Source organism: Ixodes scapularis, unplaced genomic scaffold, assembly GCF_016920785.2.
Source record: "Ixodes scapularis isolate PalLabHiFi unplaced genomic scaffold, ASM1692078v2 PGA_scaffold9__187_contigs__length_104089568, whole genome shotgun sequence".
Lineage (NCBI taxonomy): Eukaryota > Metazoa > Arthropoda > Arachnida > Ixodida > Ixodidae > Ixodes > Ixodes scapularis.
Genome location: NW_024609884.1, coordinates 27,784,915 through 27,809,397, shown reverse-complemented (window position 1 = coordinate 27,809,397; position 24,483 = coordinate 27,784,915). Strand labels below are relative to the sequence as shown.

Genomic DNA, 24,483 nt, shown 5'->3' with positions numbered 1-24,483 from the left:
GCAGAGCCGTGGCCTCAGGCGTCCCCTTTCAGGTCTCCGCCCCTGCGAACTAGCGATTTCAATGCTTATTAATGCACAGCATGATAAAATTTCAATAGGTGTTCTGGGAAAATAGGTGGTCATCTGGGAACGAAACTGTTGCAAGACGAAGCAGCTGGGAGAGTCAGTCAGTCAGAGTTGGTCAGAGCGTTAGAGAAAGGAAATCAAAGGAACTGTGGCATGACCTGTGAGCGTGCCTTTACACAGTAGCTAGATGGCGCAGGCGGGCTCCCAATTGATTGCTTTTTTATATCCATTAACGGAAGTATAGCCGGCGTAGTGAGGCACGCGACGACTGCGCATGACGAGCAGACGTCTCATCGCTAACAATATGGCTCCCATCAGCGAAGGTACGACAACCCACCAACAGATGAATGACAAAACAGAAGATGAAGAGGGCCAGAATATATGGTAATGTTTACACCAGACGTCTCTACAAGAGCGTCCTTCCTTTAGTTGTACGCGTGTAATGTCTGTCATACGACAGCCACCTCGGTCGGTTGTGCTGCTGTGACATGTAGGGCGGTTTGATTGAAGTTAAGCCTAAGGTTGACGAGTTCACTAGTTTTTAACGCTACAATGTTTACAATATATCAGTCAAGACTTCGCGTCTTTGCTTCTTTCAAATCTGAGAAGCTTTGCTTTGCCAAGGAACACGGGTACTACTTGTGCAGCTGAGGACAAGACGATGTTACATTTCAATCGCCTTCTTTCGAGTCGCTGCTAGTATGCAATCAGACGAGATTACACTGGGAGCCTTTCTCGCAAATTAATGCCATGCCGCTAATGCACTAACTCGAGGGACCCCGTTCGTAGCGTGGCCGGTGTGCATGTCAACTTCCCTCTTTCAACTTTACCGTCCACGAGCGCTGGGGTTTCCGCAAACGTTCCGTCAAGTTTTCCTTCGTCTGGCACACGGTGGTCACAACGCGATCTGTGTAAATTAAAATTCTATCGAAAGATTGAGACTGGTTTGAGCTAGTTGGTTCACGAGTGGCAATTTTGTTCGCGCATGTGCGCTGCTTTGACTGACTAAGATAAAATATCAGTAGCAAGTTAGCGCCTGTCTGTGTCGTGTGTGTTTTCTTCGTCCTTGTTTTGCGCTTTTTAAACTACGGAGTGTCTAGAGTTCCGTTCAGACGGAACAGTAGCAGACGCAGCAGTGTTCCGTCCGGACGAAATGATAGCAGGCCCAGTAGGGTTCCGTCCAGACGGAACGACAGCATGCATCGTAGAGCACCGTTTGTTTCGTCCCGAGGACCCAGTAGAGAGTATTGCTCCTTTTCGTGTCTAAGCTCTCGGTCACTTTTTTGGGATGCCAAGGATGTTTTTTCTCGTGATTATTTACAAGGTAGATCAACAATACCAGGTTCTTATTACGCCAACCTAATTACAAAATTGTGCGCTGTAATCAAAGAGAAACACTGGGAAGTGCATGGAGACAGGGAGTGCTCCTTCATTACGACAATACCCCCAGTCTGAGGTCTTACATTGAATGGTTGTCACTCCTAAATAAAGCTTTAAAAATGATATCCATTACATTCACTGTATCTGCATCTCCCAGTAACTACAAACTCTAGAAAAACCAACGAAAGAAACACCTGCATGGGAGGCGATTTTTAATGGGTATAAGAGGTAATAGAGGCTGGAGATGCGTGGTTTGCAGAGGTTGGACGAACTGTTTTCTATGAATTGGTAGAAATGTTATAGGATTGCTGGGACAAGTGAATTTAACTTAAAAAAAGGCCAAATAAAAATTAACACAGGAACATTGGCAGTTGTTCTTCCAGAAATGGGTCAAGGGTTCATATGGAGATCAACCCCCATGTATGCTGCACGGAGCCTCAGTGGCACGTTTCCCTTCCATGTGGAATGAACTTTAGCGGCGGCTATAGCTCCCTCTGGACAGAACTCTAGTGGCGACCGCCGTTCCGTCTGGACGAAACTCTAAAGGGTTTGCTAACTTTCCCTCTGGGCGGAATTTTAAAATAACCGTGACTACCGGTTCCATCTGGACGTAACTGTAGAAGTTCCGTCTCGACAGAACTAGATTTCTGTCTGGACGGAACCCTAGCCACAGCCTCTAAACTATTGAAGGAATTCCAACGTCTGATTGTATTAACTTGCGTGTTATTTAAATGACGCTTTCGCAATTCAGCAAACCATGGGGACATACCGGCTCCAAGAATATGTTCAACAAATGAACTTTGCACGTAAAATACAACACCTGTCGAACTGTGTCAGTCGAAATTGAGCTTTTCTCAACATAAACAATATTGAAATTTGGACATCACGTTAAAGCTAAATTTACATCAGATGAGCGCTGTTGACTGTTTTACGTTTACAGTACCATACCTGCGAAGTTCGGAGGAACCAAATCCGGGAGAATTTCTAAGGGGGGAAAGGGAAAGGGGGGGGGTTGCAGTTGTTAGAAATATTGGCAACAAATTTACATGAAGAAAACGTTGCTACATTTATATTGCACTGCTCATGCTAGCGAGATACAGCTGGGCCTCGCTATCATTGCAGCCATTGATTACAACTTGTTTAAGTGCAAGAGGGGAGAGGTAATTTGCATTATCTGGGAGATTTTTTTGTCAATACAACCGTTGGTCGAAATTCGGGGTGCCTCCCGGGTGATACGGGAGACTTGGCAGGTATGCAATGCCATAAAAAGCTAGAAAGTATTGTTTATGATATGTCAGTAATGTTTTTGATGTCATCATACAGTATTTTCATATTAATGATTTGGTCGTTGATTTATTCCTGACTTCTTGCTGCAGAAACTGAAACAATTTACCAGTAATTTGCATGCAGTAACTTGTGTTGCACATTGCTGCTTTCGGCGATGGAGACACCAATGTTGACAGAGTAATTCCAATGCCTCGTGCTCCAATGGCTTACTGACAACTGTACTAAAATTTAGTCGGATGAAAAACTGCTCCCTCTTTCCCTCTCATAAGGACCTTAGTATAACCTCTCCCATTCTTGGCAGAGTGTTCACGATGTGAATGTAGCATGTTGACACAGAGATGCATTCAGGAAGGTGTAGTGCCCCCAATATTTTGTTAAGAATGCCATTAACTGATTGGTTTTGTTTATGTGGGTGAAGTTCTGTATTAGTGTCATTATGTCCACTGATATGAGAACACAAGGGAATGTAACCCGAGGAATGCACGGCAACAGGATATTTTTGGTAACGAGAGAAATGTTGGTGGAAACGGGTGAACAAAAAAAAGGGACGGGAAAGACTGTGCTCAGTATAAAATGGCTGCCAAGACACTCCCATTGCAATTTTTGTTGTGTAATGTCAGCTCTCTTTTTTTTTTAAGCCTTATGTGGAGGGGTTTGACTCGACATGTTTGATTTCTTTTCATCTGTGGATTTATACATGCACTCAATATCATTGTTAACATCTAGCTTGTTTAGTTTATTTTTGGCATAGCTTCCAGATAGTTAAGAAGTGAAATGAACAAACTGAACCCTGATGTGATTACTCTCCCTCCATGATCCAAGCCATTGAGGCAGAGCCATCCCTGTACCAGTTACGGATCCCAGTGTAGGTCCGTACAGACATTTAGCCTATTCGCCACCTGCAGTTCCAGGAAACGGCTGTTTACGAACACACCTACAATGGTCGTTAGACTTGAAATAATTACCTCTCCGGTGTAAGGTTACACAGCATAAAGATTTAGTATGGTAAGCTGTTTGTAAAAGATTGCATGCAATACTTGAAACTACCTCAAAATAGTTGCATGTTTTTTTTAAACATGTGGAAAAACCCTTTATTTTTGCGACCCCGATTTTAGCGAATTGGGCGGTAGGGTCATGTTTGTTGCAACCATTAAATTTTGTAAATTCTGGAGGCTGAAATTCGCCTCTACACAAAATATAAATATTTGCGGCAACTAAAGTTGGCCAATTTTCCAAGTCTTTAAATTCTTGAAAATTGGGGGCTCGCAAACGTTAACGGTTTTACTGAGTTTATTATTTTCCACTTAGTTTACTTCTTTGAGAGAGGCTTGGGGATGCATTTTGTAATCGGGGTTAGGAAGCCTTGTTCATTTATTTTCTAACGCTTCAGGTCATCTATATTGAAGCAAGTCCAAGCAAGCTTACCAAACAAGTTGCCATCTCATAAGCTGTTGCTTGTCTTGGGTGAGCTTTGTGAAACCCTTCTCTGCTTAACAATTATCTATCAGTCTCCAAAAGCTAATTGAGTGTTGCTTTTTCATTTGTTAGGAGACAATGAATCTGGAAAAACCACACTGATTGCAAAAATCCAAGGCAACGATGACCCCAAGAAAGGTTCTGGATTGGAATATCACTATCTATATGTGAGAGATGACTACAGAGAAGGTAAGTATCGAGCATCCGCTGCTCTTAGGATTGATATGTCGGGGTGAAACAAGGTTTGACCTTCGGTGAAGATGAAGGTTCGGATTAAGCCTGGCTGTGTTGTTTGATGTAGACCCTGAAAGCCCTCTTATTTGGTTAGAGTTTAATTGTAGATCTCTTGCCTTGCCTATTTTAACAACTTTGGTGCTTGACAGGAATTTAGATTGTGGAACTTGGACCGAGTTTTTTGTGCATTGTTTGCAAACTGCATGCCATCAGCTTGTCCTTGACGTCTGCATCTTTCGCATTCAGATAAGAGTGTGAGTCAGTCTTGTTCACGGACAACAATGGGCCTTTTCTGTTACATGGGATGGCATTGTTTTTGCAGTACAATTATGTCGCTGTTGCCACAAATTCGTTGCTTATAGCATTGAACCGAGCTCACCACCTTGCTTATAGCATCAGTATGCATAGGCAGATTCATTGGCATCATTATAAGTGTGCATAGGCAGGTTCATGAGCCAAAACTTATCAAAAGTGCCTGTCTATCGGTGCCACGGTCAGTAGTTGTGCCGTGGAAAGTGTGTGCTACGATTGCCATTCAGAAATTAATTAACATGTAGCCCTTTACAACCACCTACATTTGTGGCAGACGCTGCACCACTTGCCTCTAACTGCCGAGGGAGGAGCATTTCTGTGCACACCCAAGTAAATAATCGCGCGAGACCAGGCACTCGAGCAATGCCTTTATTTGCTTCCGCCATTTTGAGATGGATGGGCACGGTGGGCCGCACAATCGGGTGAAGGTTCCAGAAACATTGTGGTGCATGGCAGACCAAACACGTCTCGGAGTATGGGTGTTGGACGGCGATCCCTGGCACCGAAACCTGCTCAAGTTTGTCCTGACTGAGGAGAGCTTGGGGAACACGACGGTGCTCCTAACTGCCTCCATGACAAGCCCCTGGGACCTACTCAGTTCACTACAGAACTGGGCCAATCTGCTGGAAGAGCACCTGGGACGGCTGCGTCTGCCCCCCAGTACCCTGGACCAGGCCAGGGCCAGGGGTGAGTGCTGTGGGTCCGGGGCCCCCGTTTTGACTTCCTTTACCGTCGGACGATGCAGTGTGGTGGCGAGCATCCCGTGCCCATCTTTCTATGTGCACCTCGGGCATGATGTCCATACTTACGCATAGTGTGCAGCACAACATGGGACAGTAGGGCCTGTCGTTGGCTGGTGCTGCCGCAGTTGAGAACTGTCGAAAAAATATGAGCGTTTTACGTGTTGGCAGAGAACATTGTGAAAAAGACGCAATGCAGCTGCGGTGTGGGCCATTTACTAGAGCAAAGTTTATAAATAAATATTCTGCTTATATGCATTGTTGCCTGAAGAAAGTAAGTTTGCCACGTAGTATCTCATGTGCGTCTTGAGGTAGTTGGACTTGGTTGTCAGATTTTAAAAAATGATGCGCTCTGCATTTGAAATTGTAATTTGCGATATAATAACCAAAACAAATTTTAAATGCACCTACAGGCAGGTTCATTCTCAACATAAATGTGGAAAGTAGTGGCGTTTCGCAAGGAGCGTAACGTCTTTTACTATTGTTCTGAAGGTGAAAATGAGCATGGATTGCAGAGGCAGTCTCAATATTTGCAAATATTTGAATTACCTTTTGACAAATATATTTTATAGATATCATTATCAACATTTATTGTCTCAATCTTCCACTCTATGGTGTGCTGGCTTTGTATGGTCTCATGGCAGATTTGCTTTTTATGGTTTGACTTGGGCCAAACAGGGTCCTGTGATTGCTGTTGTTGTAAGCAAGCATTTTGCCCTCTTGCATGGTGACCAGTTTTGCGACGGTTCCAAGACTACATTGAGCCTGGTGACGAGATTGAGGGAATGAGTCCACCTCTTCGGAGACCATCGACCACCCCAGGCGAAGATGGGGGCATCAGCCTCGATGTGGCCCTTCCCCTGGGCGAAGACACCCTCACCAACAATCTTGGCCTCGATGTCGTGGTTGTCATCACCAAGGCACGACTCACCACTCAGTCTGCATTTCTCCCATTCTTGTCCCGGCAGTTTTGAAAAAGGGCTGTAATTTTTGGATTTATTATTGGAAGGGCTGTAATTATGGGACTGCTGTGGCTGTCGGTGACCTAAACCAAAATTCCTCCCGCTACTAAACTGCACAAACAAAGAGCTTCCCTTTCCAAGCATATGCTTGACAAAGTCATCTTCTCCCTAGATGACATCTTCTCTTCTCACTGCAAACTGACGCCTTCCTCCAATGGCGCTATTTGTCTCGGGAAGGGGAGCCTGCATGTGAAACTTGGAGGCAGCTTTTGTATGGGTTTTGTGTGCTGAAAGCGCTGTGATTATCCTGGAGCATATTCTATGTACCAGTTGCACCGATTCATTTTTGATTAGAGGTGCATGAATATCAAATTCTTGACTGCAGATTGGATACAAATATTAAAATTTGACTGTGAATTGCATTAGAATATTTTTGAATACACATTTTACATTTAATGTGAATTGAGCATGGATGCTTTAAGATATTTTGTTACATGAGAAAAATTTAACATGCTTGTACTATTAAGAAAAAAAAATGGCCCCAATAAGATGAGTTGGATAAAACATTTTGTAACACGGCGAGCAAAGTTGTTCTTATTTGTATTATAGCTTGGAAGTTTTATTCTTGGACACTCGTTTAAAAGCAGGGGTCGAACTGTAATTCTAATCAAAGAAAGCTGACTAACGGTAGTGTGAACAAATTCTCGAGGCCATCAAACCAATCGAGAGGCTGACTCGTTAGCCGTTTCTCCCAGAAAGCTCATGCGATGCAGTGAAGCGTGATGTGAGGAACCAAAGAATTGTGAAAACATTTGTAATCTTCGAATTAACAAAAAAAAAATTACAAATTTAATACTTTTCACAGAATATGTGTGCTGTGAATTGTTGTGAATTATTCAGTTTGGAATATTTGCACACATCTAATTTCATTATTGCAATTTAATTTCAGACTGACTACATGACAGCCCTCGAAAAAAACTATGACTTCAAGGATGAGCACTTTGACTTCATTCAGCAGGCAGTCCGCAAGTTCTGCCTCAAATGTAAGATTTACTTTGAGGGGGCGGGAGGGGGGGGGGGAGGGGGGACTAAACAGTGTAAGAGTTTGGGTGTGGCCTTTCTGTCCAGATGGTGCTGCCCTGTTCTACACGTCTGTGAAAGAGGACAAGAACTGTGATCTTTTATACAAGTACCTCGTGCACCGCATCTACGGATTTTCCTTCAAAACGCCCGCACTTGTGGTGGAGAAAGATGCTGTTTTCATGTGAGGGATTCACACTATTCTTCTTTACATTTTTGGTTTTTTTGTTTGCCACAATTCTATGATTTTTGTTGGTTAAGTTGTATTAAGCAAGCTAAAACGGTTTGATTTCTTAGGACAGTTTTGTTTTCATAAACCTATTATATCTGCACTAATTGTATGGTAATGCTCGATGTGCAAATGGACAAACAGCGGGGGCTAATCGTTGAATTCTAATTTGTTTTACTTGGCGCCTAAAAGTCCGTCTGGCTGGGACAATGACAAGAAAATTGCCATTCTCTACGAGAACATCAACTCTGCCAGTCCAGACGACCCATATACGGACGTCATCACCAAGCCCATGATTAGGAAAGTGAGTGCCCACTTATGTGCCCCCTTTTCTGAAATGTATGCCAGTGGTCACACCTGCCTTGTCATGGCTTTGTGCAGCCCCTGCAGCGTGAGCCAGAGGTGACTGCTGAAGGGGACCAGGCGTTTTTGGGTCGCCAGCAGGCTTCACTGAACCAGCAGGCAGCACCCACATCTGGCCGGACGGTATATATTTATTTATATATTTGGAAATATTGTATGCAGTGATACAATGTGGGCCTACCTCTCCTTAGCTGTATCACACTCCCGTCGCACAGCACAGATGCCTCCCCCATCAAAGGCAACTTAATTACAGAATCAGCGCGTCGTCTCTTAGTATTGCATGTGGCATGTACTTGTTCACCGGTTCTCTGCTACCTTTGATCTGTAGACTTTTGTTGAATTGCCAGTGTAACTGGAGTTTTGGGGAGTTGAAATGCCAGTGCAACTGGAGTTTTGGGGAGTATCAGGTTCCTTTTGTAGTCAACGATTGCGGATATGGATTGTTGGTGCATCAGCGCTTTTGGGACCACTTAACATTAAATTTTCTGGAAGTGCATGTGCAATCCGTGTGCATTTATTTCAGCTTGATGTCAAACAAAAAGCATATCCAATCGATAATGCCAACTGTCACCTTGCTCCCAATCAAATCACGACAGACTTGCACCAAATATGTTCCCTGCACTGCCACAGCCACTCACCACTCTGGGAATGATAAGCAAATGACAAGGGAACAAAACTAGTCTTCTAATCCCGAAAGCAATGGCAGAAATTCTTACAGGAAGGCCCCTCTTCGAAAAAAAAGTGTCGTGGTCATCCCCTTTTATTGAGCAGGGTGCGCCTATCTAGTCTTCACCTACAGGCAAGCCTGGTGGAATCATTGATGTCCAATTTCGCATTTGTCTCTTCTTTTGCTGCTTGAACTCGGGACGTGTGGGAACAGCATGCAGAAAAGTTTCTCTTGTTTACTTGTCTGCAGTGACTAAATGGTTGTGTGCATGATATCAGTATGCCAAATTTTGGGCCTGGATTGTAGACTAAACTTAATTATAGATTGTAAAACAAGTTTGGAAAACTTGAGTCCTGTAAGATAATGAGTGATCAACAAGAAATTGCCAATGGTGTTTTGGTGTAGATGAGCACTTATGAACGCAACTGCTTCACAAATGCAGCTCGACCACTAACGTGAATGTGCCTCAACAGCAGCCTTGCTTCCTTTTTTAAAATGGCAGAAGAGTGCCCACAGGCCCTCACTGTTTCTCCAAAATTATAATAGGAATGTGAAAATTCTCTTACATAAGTTCAGATTTATGAGACCTAGCCAAGAAATTGTCAAGAATCGTCTCCGTTCTTGGTGTTCTTTGCAGTCGGAGTCCCCTATTCGAGCACCAGCGGGAGTACAGAAATCCTCGGAGAGGAGGCTTCCAGGATCTCATGGGGTGCAGGCTGCTGCAAAAAAGGTGCAATTAGCCTTTGCCCATAGCGTTTTATGTACTTGATATGCTTTTCATTTTTAACTATTTTGTGAGAGGAGCACTCTTGAACAGAAACATCTTGTTTAGGCGTTGAGTTGCCTTATATGAATCTCTTGTTATTGTATTGCATGATTGTATGGTACTAGGACTGCTGGTATGTCTTATCTTTTTACTGGCTTACTATTTGTGCTGCAAACTACTGCATGAAGGGGTTGTAAAGCCCTAGTTATTCAGGTATAATTGCAGTGGTAGTTTTGTGTGCAGAATTGCTAAAAAAGTAGAACTGAAATGTTAGACTGGAAAGTTAGCTTGAAGAGTCTAACAGACGAAGCATCGTCTGTTAGGGGTCGCAGTTTACAGGACACCGGCAAATGGCGAAGGACGGATTACATTTGGACCCGAGCATGCAAATCTGTGCTGGTGTTCCAAGAATTATAACCCCTCTCTTTGTGTAGAATTAAATCGCTAGGTCGGTGTCCACTGGCATTTTGATGAACAATTTACATTTAAAGGTTTATACGGCATATACCATAGCATTACTCATATTATTAGTTCTTTATATGTTCTAACCCATTATGAAGTTGCAAAACAGAAAGACTGCATGTCTGAAATCTGAAAGTACTGTGCCAGGATGGAATGCTATAGGAGTTTCTTTTTTGTCAAATCCATCAAAGCAAATGCCTTGCCTGAAAAAAAAAAAAAAAAAAGAACTGTTTTTAGGGAAAATGCAGTATTTTGCAATAGTAAACTTGCCTCCCTCTTGCAGTGAAGCATACTAGAGGCTGCAGACATCTTACATGGCACAAATTGCTGTTTTAAGTCCACGCTTCATTTGCGCATCCGTTTGTTGGTCGCCTTTCATTAGTTGGGATCATTGGCTCTCTGCATGTTGTGTGGGAGAATGGTGTGTAGAGTTTGTAGAAAGGTCACATCATCTGTTCTAGTAAAGACATAGTTGTGAGTCATCAGCTATTGCACTGCATGCACAGATCATCAGAGTTGAAGTTTTATTTATTTGAGTCTACAAACTTGGAGATGCAAGAGATCTACTATGTGTGTAGAGAGAATGGATTCTTAATTAGTACAGTTTTTTTCAGAGACACGTGCGGTAGTAAAATTTTGAAAGAACAGGAATATGTACATGTAAACCAAACATGTAATTGGTACAAAAAAAAAAAATAAACTGACTTTTTGTTTTCATTAGATGTTCCCAAATGCACTACTACCTCTTTGGTGTATTTTTGCAAAATCTGAATGTTAAGCCTAGCAAAGTACATTGGATGCCCACATGCCTTCGGTGCGTTCTGCGCAGTAATTTGGAAAGTATGAGTTTTAGGGCTGTCTTTGCTCTGTACATGCGTATCCAACTGGAAGCCCTTCTGCTTGTGCCTTTTTTTTAATAGCGCTCTGTGCCACTGAGGATAATGATAAAAACAGCCCCATGCTTCAGACTACCTCTACAGCTAGGGCTTATTATCTATATACCCTTGTTTTTCAGTAATGTGGTAGTATATCTTAGAATTCACAATTTGCCAGTTTTCTGTAATGCACATGGTACAGGACATAAGAATAAACTATAAAGCTTTTGTTGCTTTTTTTATTTTGCTTTTTTATTGTGCATTAGTGTCCTGTTTGGTTACAAGCTTTGCTTTGTGTTTGCTTTTTCTTTTTTGGTTGCGCTTTGCAGGAGACGGAGTTCGTGAAGCTCAGTCAGGTAAAGAAGCAGACAATTTGGTGTTGTCGATTTGGCTTTTCTGTTGATACTTTCTCCTGTCTCACTCTCTACTTGCCTTGGAATTTTCCTTGAGCTTAGCAATGCCACCTTCTATTCTGTAGGCTACTCTCCACAGTCAATTTCCTGTACTTTTGTGGGGAAACTCTTTCGTCTCTGCACACTGTGTTTATAACATCACTTGCACATTTTAGGCCAGAACCAAGTGTTCTTATGCATGGCATACCTCTCCTGTAGCAGGGGGGCTGCAGCTCGTACAATTTGTTGACCAACCAAATGGTGACGTCCCACTATAGTGGCGAAGGGCCTGCGGTATGTCCTCAAGTAATATTGTTACACAAAATTCACCCCTTTTATCAGTGGACAGAAAGAATGAAGTAAAACTTGCCAGTAAGCTGTTTTGAAATGGGGCATTACTTTATTGAAGTCTTGATGGGGTAGGTTTCTGGAAAATTATTTAAATTGAAAAATGGTTTTGACTGTAGATCAAAGACAGCAGTGCGTATGAACAATGTGGCTGCAGGTTACATTCATAATTCAAAAGGCCACCCCCAGACCTTACTTGGCAGTATTTGTTTTCATTTTGTATTGTTTCTTTCTTGAGAAGACTAAACTTTCATGCATGAGTAGATAATGGTTGATTTTTTTTTGCTTGCGCTGGCACGCACACATTTTGCCTGCCTTTGATGCTTGATGAATTTGATGCTCAACCTGAAAAACACCTATAACTATTCAACTTTGCTCTATCGAACTGCTCAAATATGCAAGCTATATTTTGTTGTTTTTGAGAAAGCTTCCTTAGATTTAGGGAAAATTATAGATTGTGAAATCTCCAGAGAATTGAGGAAGCAAATGGCATGTCTGGTTATTTTAATGCCATTTCGATCTCTTTGTGATAGAATTTAAAAAAAGTCAGCTTGCAAAACAAAAAAATCAATTGAGGTTTGTCCGTTTAAAAGGATGCTTATTGCGAAAGGCAGGAAAGTCTGCAGAGAAAATTAATAAGTTATATGGTGGTGTCAAAGCAACATTCGCCATAATCCCTCTAGGAAGTGTCAGTCCCCTGCCTTTAGTTGAGCTAAAGCTGAAAACTTCATTTGAAGTGGCTTATGTATGAGCACTTCGTTCTTTGGCCTCTTTCTCTTGTGATTGACTTCTGGGGCTGAATCTTTCTTGATGCATGGGTTCTTGGCATTGCCTTACCTTTGGCACACCTGTCTCTGTGTGTTGTATGCTGTGGTGGTGGATGCATATGGTCATTACAAACTCAACAATTCAGCTGGAAATCTAGTCGGTGCTTAAACCATAACCCCTCTCAAGTTTATATATGCTTGACAACATAGGTCCACTATTGTTGACCTACGTAAGGGGAAAATATTGTTGCCATTTGTAACGACCCTTGGGGCAAGATTATTCTGAACAAATGTTGCAATGACTGGTGACACCAGCCTGAGCCTTCTAACTATAGTCGGATGCAACCTAAGAACAATCTTTTAGCTCCACCCACAAGCGCATTGCGCCCATCTGAAGTGCCTCCGCCGTCGAGAAAGTAGTTCGCTAGCAACGTTGCTTTTTCTTCCTCCAGGAAACCTGTCTTAAACTACTACAATATTTATTTAATTCATTCAGGACATTTAAATAAGTTAGAATATGTTTTTGTCAACGAAATAGCTGTTTAGTAAAGAAAGAAAGAAATTCATGTCCAATGTACCGTCTTTCCAATTCATTTTCTGTCCAAGATACTGTCTAACATACCGTCTAACATACCTCTCAGCAGTGCTAAGCCTCGCGCCCGCTTCGAAATTTTCGTTGGCGATAGCGTCGCTGGATTCTCACGTTGTCGCGCAAAAACTGCTGCAAACGCAAGCCGATACCATCAAGATTTCGTGGCGTAACCTCGGGCACGTAATACACGGTGAAAAAAAGCAGAATAATTGTCACGAGAAACTATAGCATCGCGTTGCTAAGGCCAGCAGCCATGTTGAGCTTTTTTTTTTTTTCAAAAGGATTGCGATTGGTCCACAGAATCGTGACGTCATGAAAACAATTGGCTGGCGTTTCTCGGCGTAGGATTACATTTTCCTCTGAGAGGCATTTCCGGTTTTTTCTTAGCTTGAACCGACTATAGTGCAGATATTAAAATTTTTGAATTGTAGTTTCGAATAATACGGTCTTCAATATTTGCTTCGAGATGAACTGCAATATTCATAGTTTCTGTAGTGTTGATGGCAGCGTGTGGGTGTGCTTCTAACTGAGCACCCACGCATTGTGGGGAAGCAATACCTGCAGAGCATGCGGGCGCCACAGTTATTGTTTCCCCGCAGTGCACAGGTGCTCGGTAAGAAGTGCACTCAGCTGGGCTAATTGGCTGCGATTATGCAAAAGTATACGTTACACAGCGATGTCTTGACAACCTGCATTCATCATTCACACTTTTTTTCTTGTCAAATTTGAAATTGAAAACAAGCTCTCATATAGCAAACAACATTTATAAATCCCCTTGACTGGGATAGCTGCTACAAATTTGACGTTTATATGCTACAGTTCATAGATGTAGTTATGCTAAAATTAACTGAGCTTAGAAGTGGACTAGTGGAAGGTTGGGAACAACCTTCACAAGTTCAGCTGAATTTTCGTTTAAGCATGGTGCACGGTAGTGAAAGGCTTCGAGAAACCATTTGATATTCGATCAGAAAATATTTGGCCAAAACCACTATTCGCTTCGAACTCAAAATCCACTATCTGCACATGCCTACTTCTAACTGAATTATGGTTTGTAGGAAGCAACATTGCTTGGAGGTTACTAATTTTGGGTGGCTTGTGGCAGGTTGATAGTGCCAAAGGAGTCGGCAGCGAGGGAGTACTACAGAACTTCTTCAACAGCCTACTCAACCGTAAGACTGGACCTGGCTCGGGAGGAAGCACACCCATCAGATCAGCAGGTGATCTTGCCAAAACTTCTACAGTAGAACCTCACTTCAGAGCCCCTTTTTAGTGAAGCTCTCCAAATAACAAACATATCTGTGACATACGAAGGCAGATAGAAAAGTAATGACACTGCCTTTTTTTATTTATTCCAAATCCAATAATTTTACAAGCTCTGAACATTTTTTTTTTCTCCAAAGTTACATGCTTCAGATCCAATGCATTTTTTTTTTTTTTAATGTCTAAAAAATAACTAAAAAAATGTATAAGACCGTTTTGTGGCATAACTTTTTGCATTGTAACCGTGACTTTCTTCACTTTGTCGTTTAAAGGGACTTCCTTCTGTACCGTTCCTTTATAGCGATAGCTGTTGTGGGCTCTTTCCACCACTGGGAATAATGTCCATTGTTGTTGTTGTTGTCGTTGATGATGATGTAGTAGATGTTGTAGGGCGTAGGGTGTCGGTCGTCCTCTTTGAGATTGCTTGCCGCCCGTGGGAATCGTAGCTGGGTCTGCCACGTGCGAAGTGGAGGCGTCACCATCGAGCTACGCCACAGCGTTAACATCCCGCTTTACACTTGAGTTTTTTTTTGTGGTACCCGATGTCCACTGCACGCTCTCTCTGGAAAAAAAAGCCTATAACAATATGTTGTCACAGCTCCCCACAGTGCATGAACGCGACGCCGATGCCCAACGACTTTGCCGTGACGTGGCACAGCCATCGCTTTGACATAACTGACGGCTAACACAGCACTGCTCAATTTTTTTTGCGCTGGAAATGCCCAGAAATTAGAAATATGTCCAGGCTATATACACCTTTCCAAGGAACACCTCGGCCCCACGGACAAGAGAACCTTTTTCGAGCGCAGTCACTGGGTTTGTGGCTAGTCTCTCACAGGTGTTCCTGTGGACCCTATACTCCGCGACAACTTGTCTTGGCAATGCAGTGGAAGGTACGTCCCGCGTCCCCTCTCCCATTTTGAGTGTACGCAGGCTCTCCTCCTCCCCCATTTCCGGGGAGAGGAGGAGAGCCTGCGTACACTCAAAATGGGAGAGGGGACGCAGGCCTCTACCTTCCACTGCATTGCCAAGAAAAGTTGTCGCGGAGTATAATTGAGTGGACTGTGATTTCGATTGGCGCAGCCTACGTAGGCGCAATTTCAAACACTGCTGGTGACTCAATTCTCGTCTTTTTCTGCCATTTCTTTTCTTCTTTCTTTTTTTTTTTTTTTTTTTTTGCACACGTTTTGTGGTGGTTTTCTTCTTGTTACCACATTTTCAAATGTGTAAAACATTGTACCACATTCGAAAAAAAAAAAAAAAGAACCAGAAGACCGTAAACTATGTATGTTGGGTATGCGTATAACAGAACGAATGCACTGGAATGTTTGTTTTATTTTAACATAAGCTTTGACGGCACCACCCGCTCAGCCGTGTGTCAAATGACAAAGCGCTTAGCTGTTGAAAATAATTTACAACAGAAGGTATCCGAAAGGCATGCATATTTCAATCACACAAATAATGTGCTTGCCGATGGACAGGACTTGCGCATACAATTTAACAAGTGTTAACATTCAAACAATATATTGTACATACCACATGGTGCAGCGTTGTCCAAAAAGGACTTATTTGAGAAAGATCTCAAGTAACACTGTACTACAGTGTCGACAACAATCACATCTTGAGTCTTGGCGATCAGGTGGAACCCAAGAGGACTTTGTTTTGGGGAACGTTTAGGGAGACCTTCCTTTTTTCACACCAGCACTAAGGCAAAGGAACAGGCCCTACTAACCCATTCCTCACCCCAACCCAAACAACAATTTTTGGCGAGGACTGAGAAGGACTCTACGTGGATCATCTCTGGGTGGGGAAGAACAGTTGTCATTGTTCGCAAAACCACATTGAAAGCCATTTGACGTCCTTCTCTTCCTTCGTTTCCCGTGAATGTCGAGCAGAAATGCTTCCACTGTGAGAAATGGGGCTTGTAATCACCTGCCATTCTGGCAGGCCCTTGCCTGCCCTATTTCTCTCAGTGGAAGACAACACAAAAAAGGTATGCAGCATGCATAAGAAACTTTAAAGGGCAACTTTCATGAGAGGCCAGTCCAAGAGAGCGGCAGAAAATTTCTAGCTGATGGGGGCACGAGAGTTGCACCATCTGCATCATCATCAGCAACATGGCAGCAGCCTAGGAGCGTTTTCTGAAAAGTTGAATGGCAAGTGTTCCAGTGCAGTTACTGGTTTTCCAAAGCTTCATGCGAAACCAAGTTGCACACCTCTGCCATACTTCACCATGACAACACATATGAGGTGCCTTCACTCCCTGTGACAGAGCACTAAAGACTATGTGGTCCAACTGCAGGTTGGACAACATAGTTCACAGTAGACAGGCAACGCCACCACAGTGTTGTCTACCTACTTGCATAGAGAAAAGAGCAGTCTTATTGCTTCTTAATCGTACGTTAAAAATGTTTTTCCCTTGCGCCTTAAATTAGTGGCCCATAAAATGCTCGTTCGCCCGAAGTTAAAACTATGCCGCTGCGATATGGGACCCATGTAAAAACTATCTTGTTGAAAGCATAGAATCCATCTAAAGCAGAGTAGTTAGGTTGGTATAATGTACTAGTCATCCTTTACAAACATCAGTGAACACCCTTTGCGATTCCATGGTTCAATTCAAAGATTAGGACCATTTGGAAGAAACGTTGGTAGTTGCAGAAATATTTGTTTTATTACTGCTGAATAGTCGTTCACAGATTTTTTGTTTCTTTCATTGGAATTTTTTTTTATATTGATATATTTTACTATTGCCTGACTGCTGTTGTGTATACTATAGACCCACCCCTCATAATACCCATTCTGTAAGCCTTTGAGGTAATGTAAAATGAAAAAATAAATAATCAACATGCCCAAATTTATCTTGCAATAATGCAGGGACCTAGAGGTGATGTTCAAAGAAATACTTTTCCTAAGTCCCCTAGCATTCTCACAAGGGAAATTTTACTGTACTCCACTTGCCACTTGATTGAAGCATCACCAGCATCACATAAACAGAATGTAGCAATGACATCTTGCATTGCCCTTTTTGTTTTGGCTTTTGGGAGTAATTAGCTGCAACTACTACCGTAATATCCCAAAAGATAGCTCATACTCAGAGACCAAATGGCATAAAAAGGGGCTAACTTCGGTTGCGCAAACCAAAAGAAAACAAAAGCTAAGGAAATATGCTGCATGCCACAGGTGTCATAGTTGCTTGAAAGACAGAATTGTTTATTCAGCTGCCCTACAAGTTGTTAAAAAAAAAATATTGGATATCAAAACTCGTATTGTCTGTCTCATTGCACAAATCACCTGAACTTAGGTAATGTGCGGAAGGCAGGGTGGGCTATCTCGGATGTTGCAGTAGATTCATATGAAAGCATGTAACTGCATTTGTAACTACGTTCTGTATTTGTAACTAAGTTACAAATAGTACAAGTTATTGTTATTTACTTCTTGCTTCCCAAAAGTAACTTTCATAGCTCTGTGGACAAAAAACATCCTTATGACAACTGTTACCCTAATGCCTTGAACATTGTTCGAGGTTTGATAAACTTCCGAGTTTGAGGTACTAGAATACACCGGAAATATAGTAAACTTCAACAGAAACTAAAATGAGGCATGATCTTAGATTTGCTGTATTTGATTCCTTGGAAAGTTGGGAGCATTCTTATCACTCTAACTGGATCCCTAGAGTAGTATAGACAAAATTCTTTACATTTGGAAATTTGGTCCTGGCTAAACGTTGCAATATTTTGTGGGTACTACATTTATTTAATGAGTCTGAAGGTACGGTAAAGCCCAGGTCCCTTGGTAGGATGGCAAAGTTTTGGTTTAACTACCTAAGCATTATTCTTGAGAGGGGCAAAAGCCAGATGAGTGTTTGCAGTAGCTTTATCCTATCTGCTTGAGTAGCGCTATCCTTAGGTTCACTTTTCAAGGAATACTAAATGAATGGCAGTGGGCTCATAGGATTTGTAGTTTCAAGTAATTGGAGGGTCCAGGATAACTGTCGGCCTCATGTTTGCCAGCACCGTGGTTGCAAGCAAAAGACAAGTGAAGCTCCAGCTCAACGATGAACATTCTTTTGTACCAACAAGCCTGCCTCCCATGGTGTCCTTCTTCCGCTACCTCATATCAATGGCACAGGCTACACACAATGACGTGCAATCCTATGAATGCGTTTTTGCCCATACATACTGATGCTGAAATAACAGAGCTGCACGTCTAAACATTGGGCCCTATGGCATTTTGTTCACGCGACCAATTTTCTTTGCAAATTTGGGGCGATTTGTTAAAATAATGTTCTCGCAAAAATTATGTTGTTTATAGTAGTTTCTGGTCAAAACTCTCAAACTATATACATTTTTTTATTCCTTTCAAACTTGTATCTGGGAGGTTTGTTCCATCCTAGTCTTACTAATGTTTTGTTTATTTGTGGTAAGGTTATTTAATGGTAAACCTTTTGGCTACTTATACTTATTGTTACAGCAATTGAAATGGCACGAATAAAACGTAAGTATTTGCCCGTTACAAGGGGTTGTACAAGCTCCGTTGCTCTGTGACATCCATCGTTTGTGTAGCAAACTAGAGCAGTACTTTATCAAATTCTCTGGTTTTGTAGCAAGGAGGTGAGTTGGGCAAGTTGGTATGTATTGAAAATGGTGATAAACAGTGCACAGGAGACAAGGACACAGTAGAAGAAAACTGTCCTTGTCTCCTGCACACTGTTTGTCACCATGTTCTCTGGTCTTGGCACTTGAAACCAACCCATATATTAAAGGCACCACTAGATAAAAACTGCCTTACTGTTATACACCAAAGCATGTTGCAAGTTTTGTCATTATTTTGCCTTGAAAAAGGAGGGCCTTACAGTACAACCATTTAGTGTTGCCATTTGCCAGTGTGAGAACCTTTATTATGAGTGAAAAGAATGCAAGTTTGCTTACTAAAATTAATTCCAAGTTCTGAAGTGCATTTAGATTTAGTTTATCTGCATCTGAAATGTTAGTGCTTGAAAGCAAATAAATATATTTTTTAAATGTTTGGCAGCATCACCTATGTTAGTGCTTGAATTCATTCAGTTGGTCTTTCACCAAAGTTTGGAGAGGTAAAGAAAAACCTGTAGCTTGATTTATCAAAAGAAAATAAATAAGTAAATGAAGAAACAAAAAGGTGCTCTGTATACTGCGGCACAACTGTGAAAGATATTTCAATAGGTCTTTTGAAAAATTAACGAAGCACCAAAGAGCATGCTATGAGGTAGTTCCATGCTTTGCATGTGCTGGCATCTGCAGCAGAAACTTTTGTGAGTCAGAAATTTAATGGCATTTTGCATCTGCATTTGTCCGCGCCTTATTTTGTCCATTTACTTCAACTCCGTCATACTGCTAAAGCGGGCATGCGCAGCTTGTGTACTTACATTTCCAGCATTCTCCTTGGTGCTTCAATAATTTAGCAGGTCTATTGACTGTGCACAATATATAATAAAAATATTAGGGCAAACCCCTACCACTACACTGATTGAATAACAAATGCTTCAGTGGTTGCTCACATTCACAGTTTGGCTTCATAGCATTGATTGCAAGCCTGAAATCGAGAAAATGTTGAGTCTATTGTAAAACTACCTGTTACCTCTCGGCCCCCATTCAACTTATTGTGATCCAGATTCATTGCCGTACTGTACCGTCCAACAGTGGAAACATTGGGCACCAGAGTTTTTTCCCCCATCTGATTATTCATTCAACAGATTTGGCCAGCCCTGTATTGCATTGATTGTTGCATCGATGAATGCTGCTTGATCATTTTTCTTTTCTTTTCTGAAGAGGTTGCATTGCATCTTTTATCTACCCAGATAAAACCTTGTCAAGGAATGATGCTGCAGCCGAATTAGAGCGCATGACCCGCTCCATTGCCAAGAGCAAGGCATCTTCGCAGAATCCGACATCGTCCGGTATTTCTGCAACAACTCCGACAGATGAATCGCCTGGTGGCAACAGTTCATTCAGCTCGTGAAAAAGCTCGGTGGGCAAGTGGAAGCATTGTGGAAGAACAGCAGCGGAATTTTCTTGTTTGCTGAAGCTAACATGCGTTGGGCATTGAGAGTTGAAGAAGGCCTGCAAGATACTGTCTCCTTCACTACAGATTGTCTGGTGGCTACGAAGTGTCAACGGCAGCTTTTGGTGGCACCGGTTGATGTGAGGAGAAGCAAAGGGGAAAAAGAGGTTGCTCAGGCTTTTTTTGTGTATTTATTTTTAGGCTTTATTGACTTCCCTTGCATGAATTTATTTATCAGCAAAGCCTGAATGAGCAAAGTATGTTGATACCTCCAAATAGCTGCATGCTTTCAAGAAACACAGTACTTTGTGGGTTTTCGTCTACTTGTTTTCAGTGTGATGCCTGTACAATGCAAAAAAAAAAAAAAGCCTTTCACATTGTATGAGGCACCTCTTTCTAAACAAGTCCCATTATCTGCTTCTCAACAAAAATGGTGATAGGCTTTTAGTTGGTAATCTACAGTAGTTTCTGGACAACCTAAGTGAGAGTATATACTTACCGTAAAGTACCGCGGAAGCGCCCACTTCGTTCAAGCGCCCACTATTTACATTTCCCAAACTTGGGAATTCTGCAAATTATAAGTTAAGCACCCGATTTGACTGGACAAGTGCTCATGCCTAGATTAACCCAGTTTTCAGTGAAAGTGGGGCGGGTGCTGCCCTGGTATTTTACGGTAGTTGTACATGGGGCGCTAATGGACCAACTACCGTAGTACTGTCAGATAGGCTTTGTGTGACAGACTTGTAAAATAAAACTTGTTCGGGGACTAGTTTTGTGCAATAAATTTGACTTTGGATGTGGTTATGACACTACTAAACAGCATGGCAGTATTAAACCTAATTTTTGTACACATTATTTGTCAACCGGAATTTGCTACTTGCCTACAGCTTACTAAAAGATATCTAACACAGATGGATACATATGTGACAGGTATGCTTTGATATGTAAACAATAAGGATTTTGGAATTTGATTATTTCGTTTTCTATGCAGTGTTTCCACTAGCAGCAAAGCGTGAACAAGCAGTGTGGTTACAGGCAGGAAACTAGGCTCCCTTGCGGCACTGCTGCGTGTTGCACTTTGCATCATGTACAGTGCACCCCAAACTTAACGCCGCCACTGGGTTCCCAAACATTGAGCTCGTGTCGGCTACTTACTGTTAAATTTGTCGAATCCCGGAGAAAAGCTCACTGCAAAACCGGCGGATGCGGAGAAAAGCTCACCGGCCATTGAGAGTATGCGGAGAAAAGCTTACCGATTTTTTTCTTCTTTTTACATGGAGGCTGTTGGATCATGCGTAACATATCAATTTATTATCATTAAAATTCTTCAACTTTGTAAAAAAGAAAGTGTCCTTTTTTGTGTTATTTGTTTAGCTTATTGGGTATATTTCTCCCAAACTTATAATTGCAGGCAAGTGTTTTCTGTGGTTTACTCTCTAGGCAACGAAAGCCTAACTGAAAGTTTTATGAACTTGAAGAACAGGAAAAAGTTTGTAAAACTTAATTATGTCTGCCTAAAATCTAAAAATCAAAACCATAAATGTCAAAAATCCGAAAGTGCATGAGCAACAACGCGGTGCCTGAAATTCTCTTTGAAGCTTTTGTTAACCTTTGAAAACAGGATAAAATAGTCGGTATAGGATATCGAGGTTTCTTGCTTCTACGGAGAAGCACGTTTTATAGCCGCTCGTGCTGGTGTTTCCACACGTTGCCTTTGTGTGATAGTGCCTTTCCACGGCGAGCCACCCATGACCTTCAGAGCTGCACACTGTCACCGTTGTTACTCATGACCTATATAAGAACTAGTCTTCTGTAAGGTAGTACATATCTTTAATGAAGTGACGAATTTGAATTGTGTTAAAATGCCACGTGTGACGCAGAATCCGCTAAGCTAAGAAACACTTAAAGAATCTGTGAGCTTTTCTCCTCATTCACTCAAAGGCCGGTAAGCTTTTCTCCACATCTGCCGGTTTTGCGGTGAGCTTTTCTCCGGTGAGCTTTTCTCCGCCGCCCCAATTTGTCACCAAAATGTTCAGGATGCCTTCTCAGGATGGGATAGAAATCGGGAACCCAAACATTCTTCAGATAGTTCAATCGACTGCCGCAAGGAGTGTCAGAAACGGCAAATGCCGTGGCCGTGTCAAGTTTGAGGCGCACTGTACATTGGTCTTGTAAGGATTTCACAAGTTGCTGTGAATCTTATGCCATGTATAAGTGTTCCCAAGTGCCACACTTCATAGTGTCTGGCAAATATTACCGCGAGTCATTTGCAAATCATTGCCAGTTTAAATTTGAAGTGTTCTCATTTATTTCACGTTCCCCCAAAGTACTAGTAACCTTTTTGGCAGTCGGAAGCCTGTCGCTTTCACTATCAGTTTCGCTGAATCTGTTTGTGTCTGTTGACTTTGTACATTGGATGCAGGAGGGACATGGAGGGGCATGCAGTCTTCACTCCAATTTTCTTTTTGCACCAGCTTTATATTTGCACTGTAGTGCAACGTTTGGTAGGAGGTTCAGAGGTTCGGTATCCTCTGAATGTCCAGCAACTCTAATGCAAAGTATGCGCCTCCTGCACTTGTAAAGGAAGGCCATCACTAGGGCCAGCCTTTCAAGATCCAGTCCCCTGTGCCAGCTCCATTCACAGCCCCTAAAAAGGTGGTACATTTCTTACCTAAAATCGGCTCTTTTGAATATGCACATGGTCGTTTGTAGCGCAGTGACTTGTTTTGCAACATACATGATTCTGTTTCTTAGTCATATGATGAATTAGCATGTATCGGTGCTTATTAATGTTTGCCCGTTTGAGTCCAACATTCCAATCGGCTAAAATTAGAAAAACAGGCAGTCGCGCGGCAATCGACTCGTTACATTTCCTAATAAAATTCGCGAGTGCTTCAGAGATCGCTGGTTTTCTGTCGGTCTTCGTAAACCTGGGAGAACTTGGAGTTCTGCAGGATCCCAATGTTCCATGGATGTCCTGCAAACATGCATAAGTCATCTCTGCTGCCTCAGAAGAAGCAGAGCAAGCATAAAACGCAGCTGACAAGCATTGTATGATGAAAAGTGCTGGAACACTGGAATAGAAAACCTTTGTATCACAAAATGATGCTTTGTCAACTCAGAAACAGTAATATTCAACTCTCCAGATACGCGAGCAGACGACGCAGCGCACCAAATCGGGCAAGGTATATCATTACGACGTATTGTAAATGGAGTATCGTCATGTGAAAACTTGCTCGAGACGTCATCTGGTCATTTCTCCGAACGAAGTAATGGCGGCTGTAAGACCGGTACAAGTTGATTGTGTTAAATACTTTTTCAGCGAGAGTGAAATAATTACTCTGTAGCCGCTTGACTTTATCCAACATTTGCTGCAATTTCCAAAAATAACATGAAAAAGCATATGGAAAATTGTGTTAAAAAGTACTCGTACCTTACTTTGAAAGTATGTTGCATTTATAGTAATTCAAGTACATTGTGCCTGGTGTATACTATATTTTAAGTACATAACCTCTCCCCTACTTTGTACCGTACTTTACCCAACTCCGCTTCATGCCATATGTAATTTTAAGATGAATGCCAAAAAATGTGATTAACTATTGTGAGGTGTGTTTTTTTTAAACTGTTTTATGTTTTTTTTTATGAGGACGAGTGGCACACGGAGCGTTGCTCGACCGATGTCAATGGACCTTTTTCCAGTAAGCGTTTGCGCACGCGCACACCCTTTCCACTTGACCTTGACCGCCCTTTCGCCATTTTTGGGGGGCACTATTTTCTTGCGACACTAATCTGTTCCTATGGGAGAAGGCGAGTCCGGTTGCCCTCCATTTGTAGTAGGCGGCGAAACCGTCATGGGGCTCTCCTTACTGGGAAAAGGTCCATTTAGCGGGGAAATGACGTCACGTGACATCAATTTGCCCGCTAATTTTACTGGGTAACTGATGTAACGTGATCTCAATCTTGTCACTGTGTTAACACTATGACCGTGTTCCAAAACTTACTTGACCTTACTCCAGGATAAAGGTTTTCACCTTGGCGTTCCAAAACCTACCCGCGACTTCGTCCGTGTCGTTGTGTATTTTGCATAGAGATCGTACATACTAACTCTAGAGGAAAAGGTCCGCCATTTTCCCATGCATTCTGGCTGCCGCAAGCGGCGGAGTATGCAGGCAGACCCTCGGGGTCCTAC

General features: G+C 42.2%; 1 protein-coding gene across 2 annotated transcripts; it reads left to right on the top strand.

The window, feature by feature from the left end:
* The first annotated feature begins 276 nt into the window (after nt 1-276).
* On the top strand, nt 277-23,193 carry LOC8023330 (cytoplasmic dynein 1 light intermediate chain 2). Of its 2 annotated transcripts, XM_029980115.4 has the most exons (13): nt 331-450; nt 4,124-4,197; nt 4,282-4,398; nt 5,212-5,442; nt 6,231-6,415; nt 7,407-7,500; nt 7,586-7,721; nt 7,959-8,070; nt 8,148-8,252; nt 9,434-9,526; nt 11,229-11,255; nt 14,101-14,215; nt 20,092-23,193. In XM_029980115.4, the coding sequence occupies exons 1-13, from the start codon at nt 341-343 to the stop codon at nt 20,250-20,252; spliced, it is 1,560 nt and encodes a 519-aa protein (XP_029835975.1). In that variant the 5' UTR covers nt 331-340; the 3' UTR covers nt 20,253-23,193. The 2 variants fall into 2 exon arrangements, with proteins under 2 accessions (XP_029835976.1, XP_029835975.1); XM_029980116.4 differs by lacking the exon at nt 11,229-11,255 and having other exon boundaries at nt 277-450.
* The last annotated feature ends 1,290 nt before the right edge of the window (nt 23,194-24,483 follow it).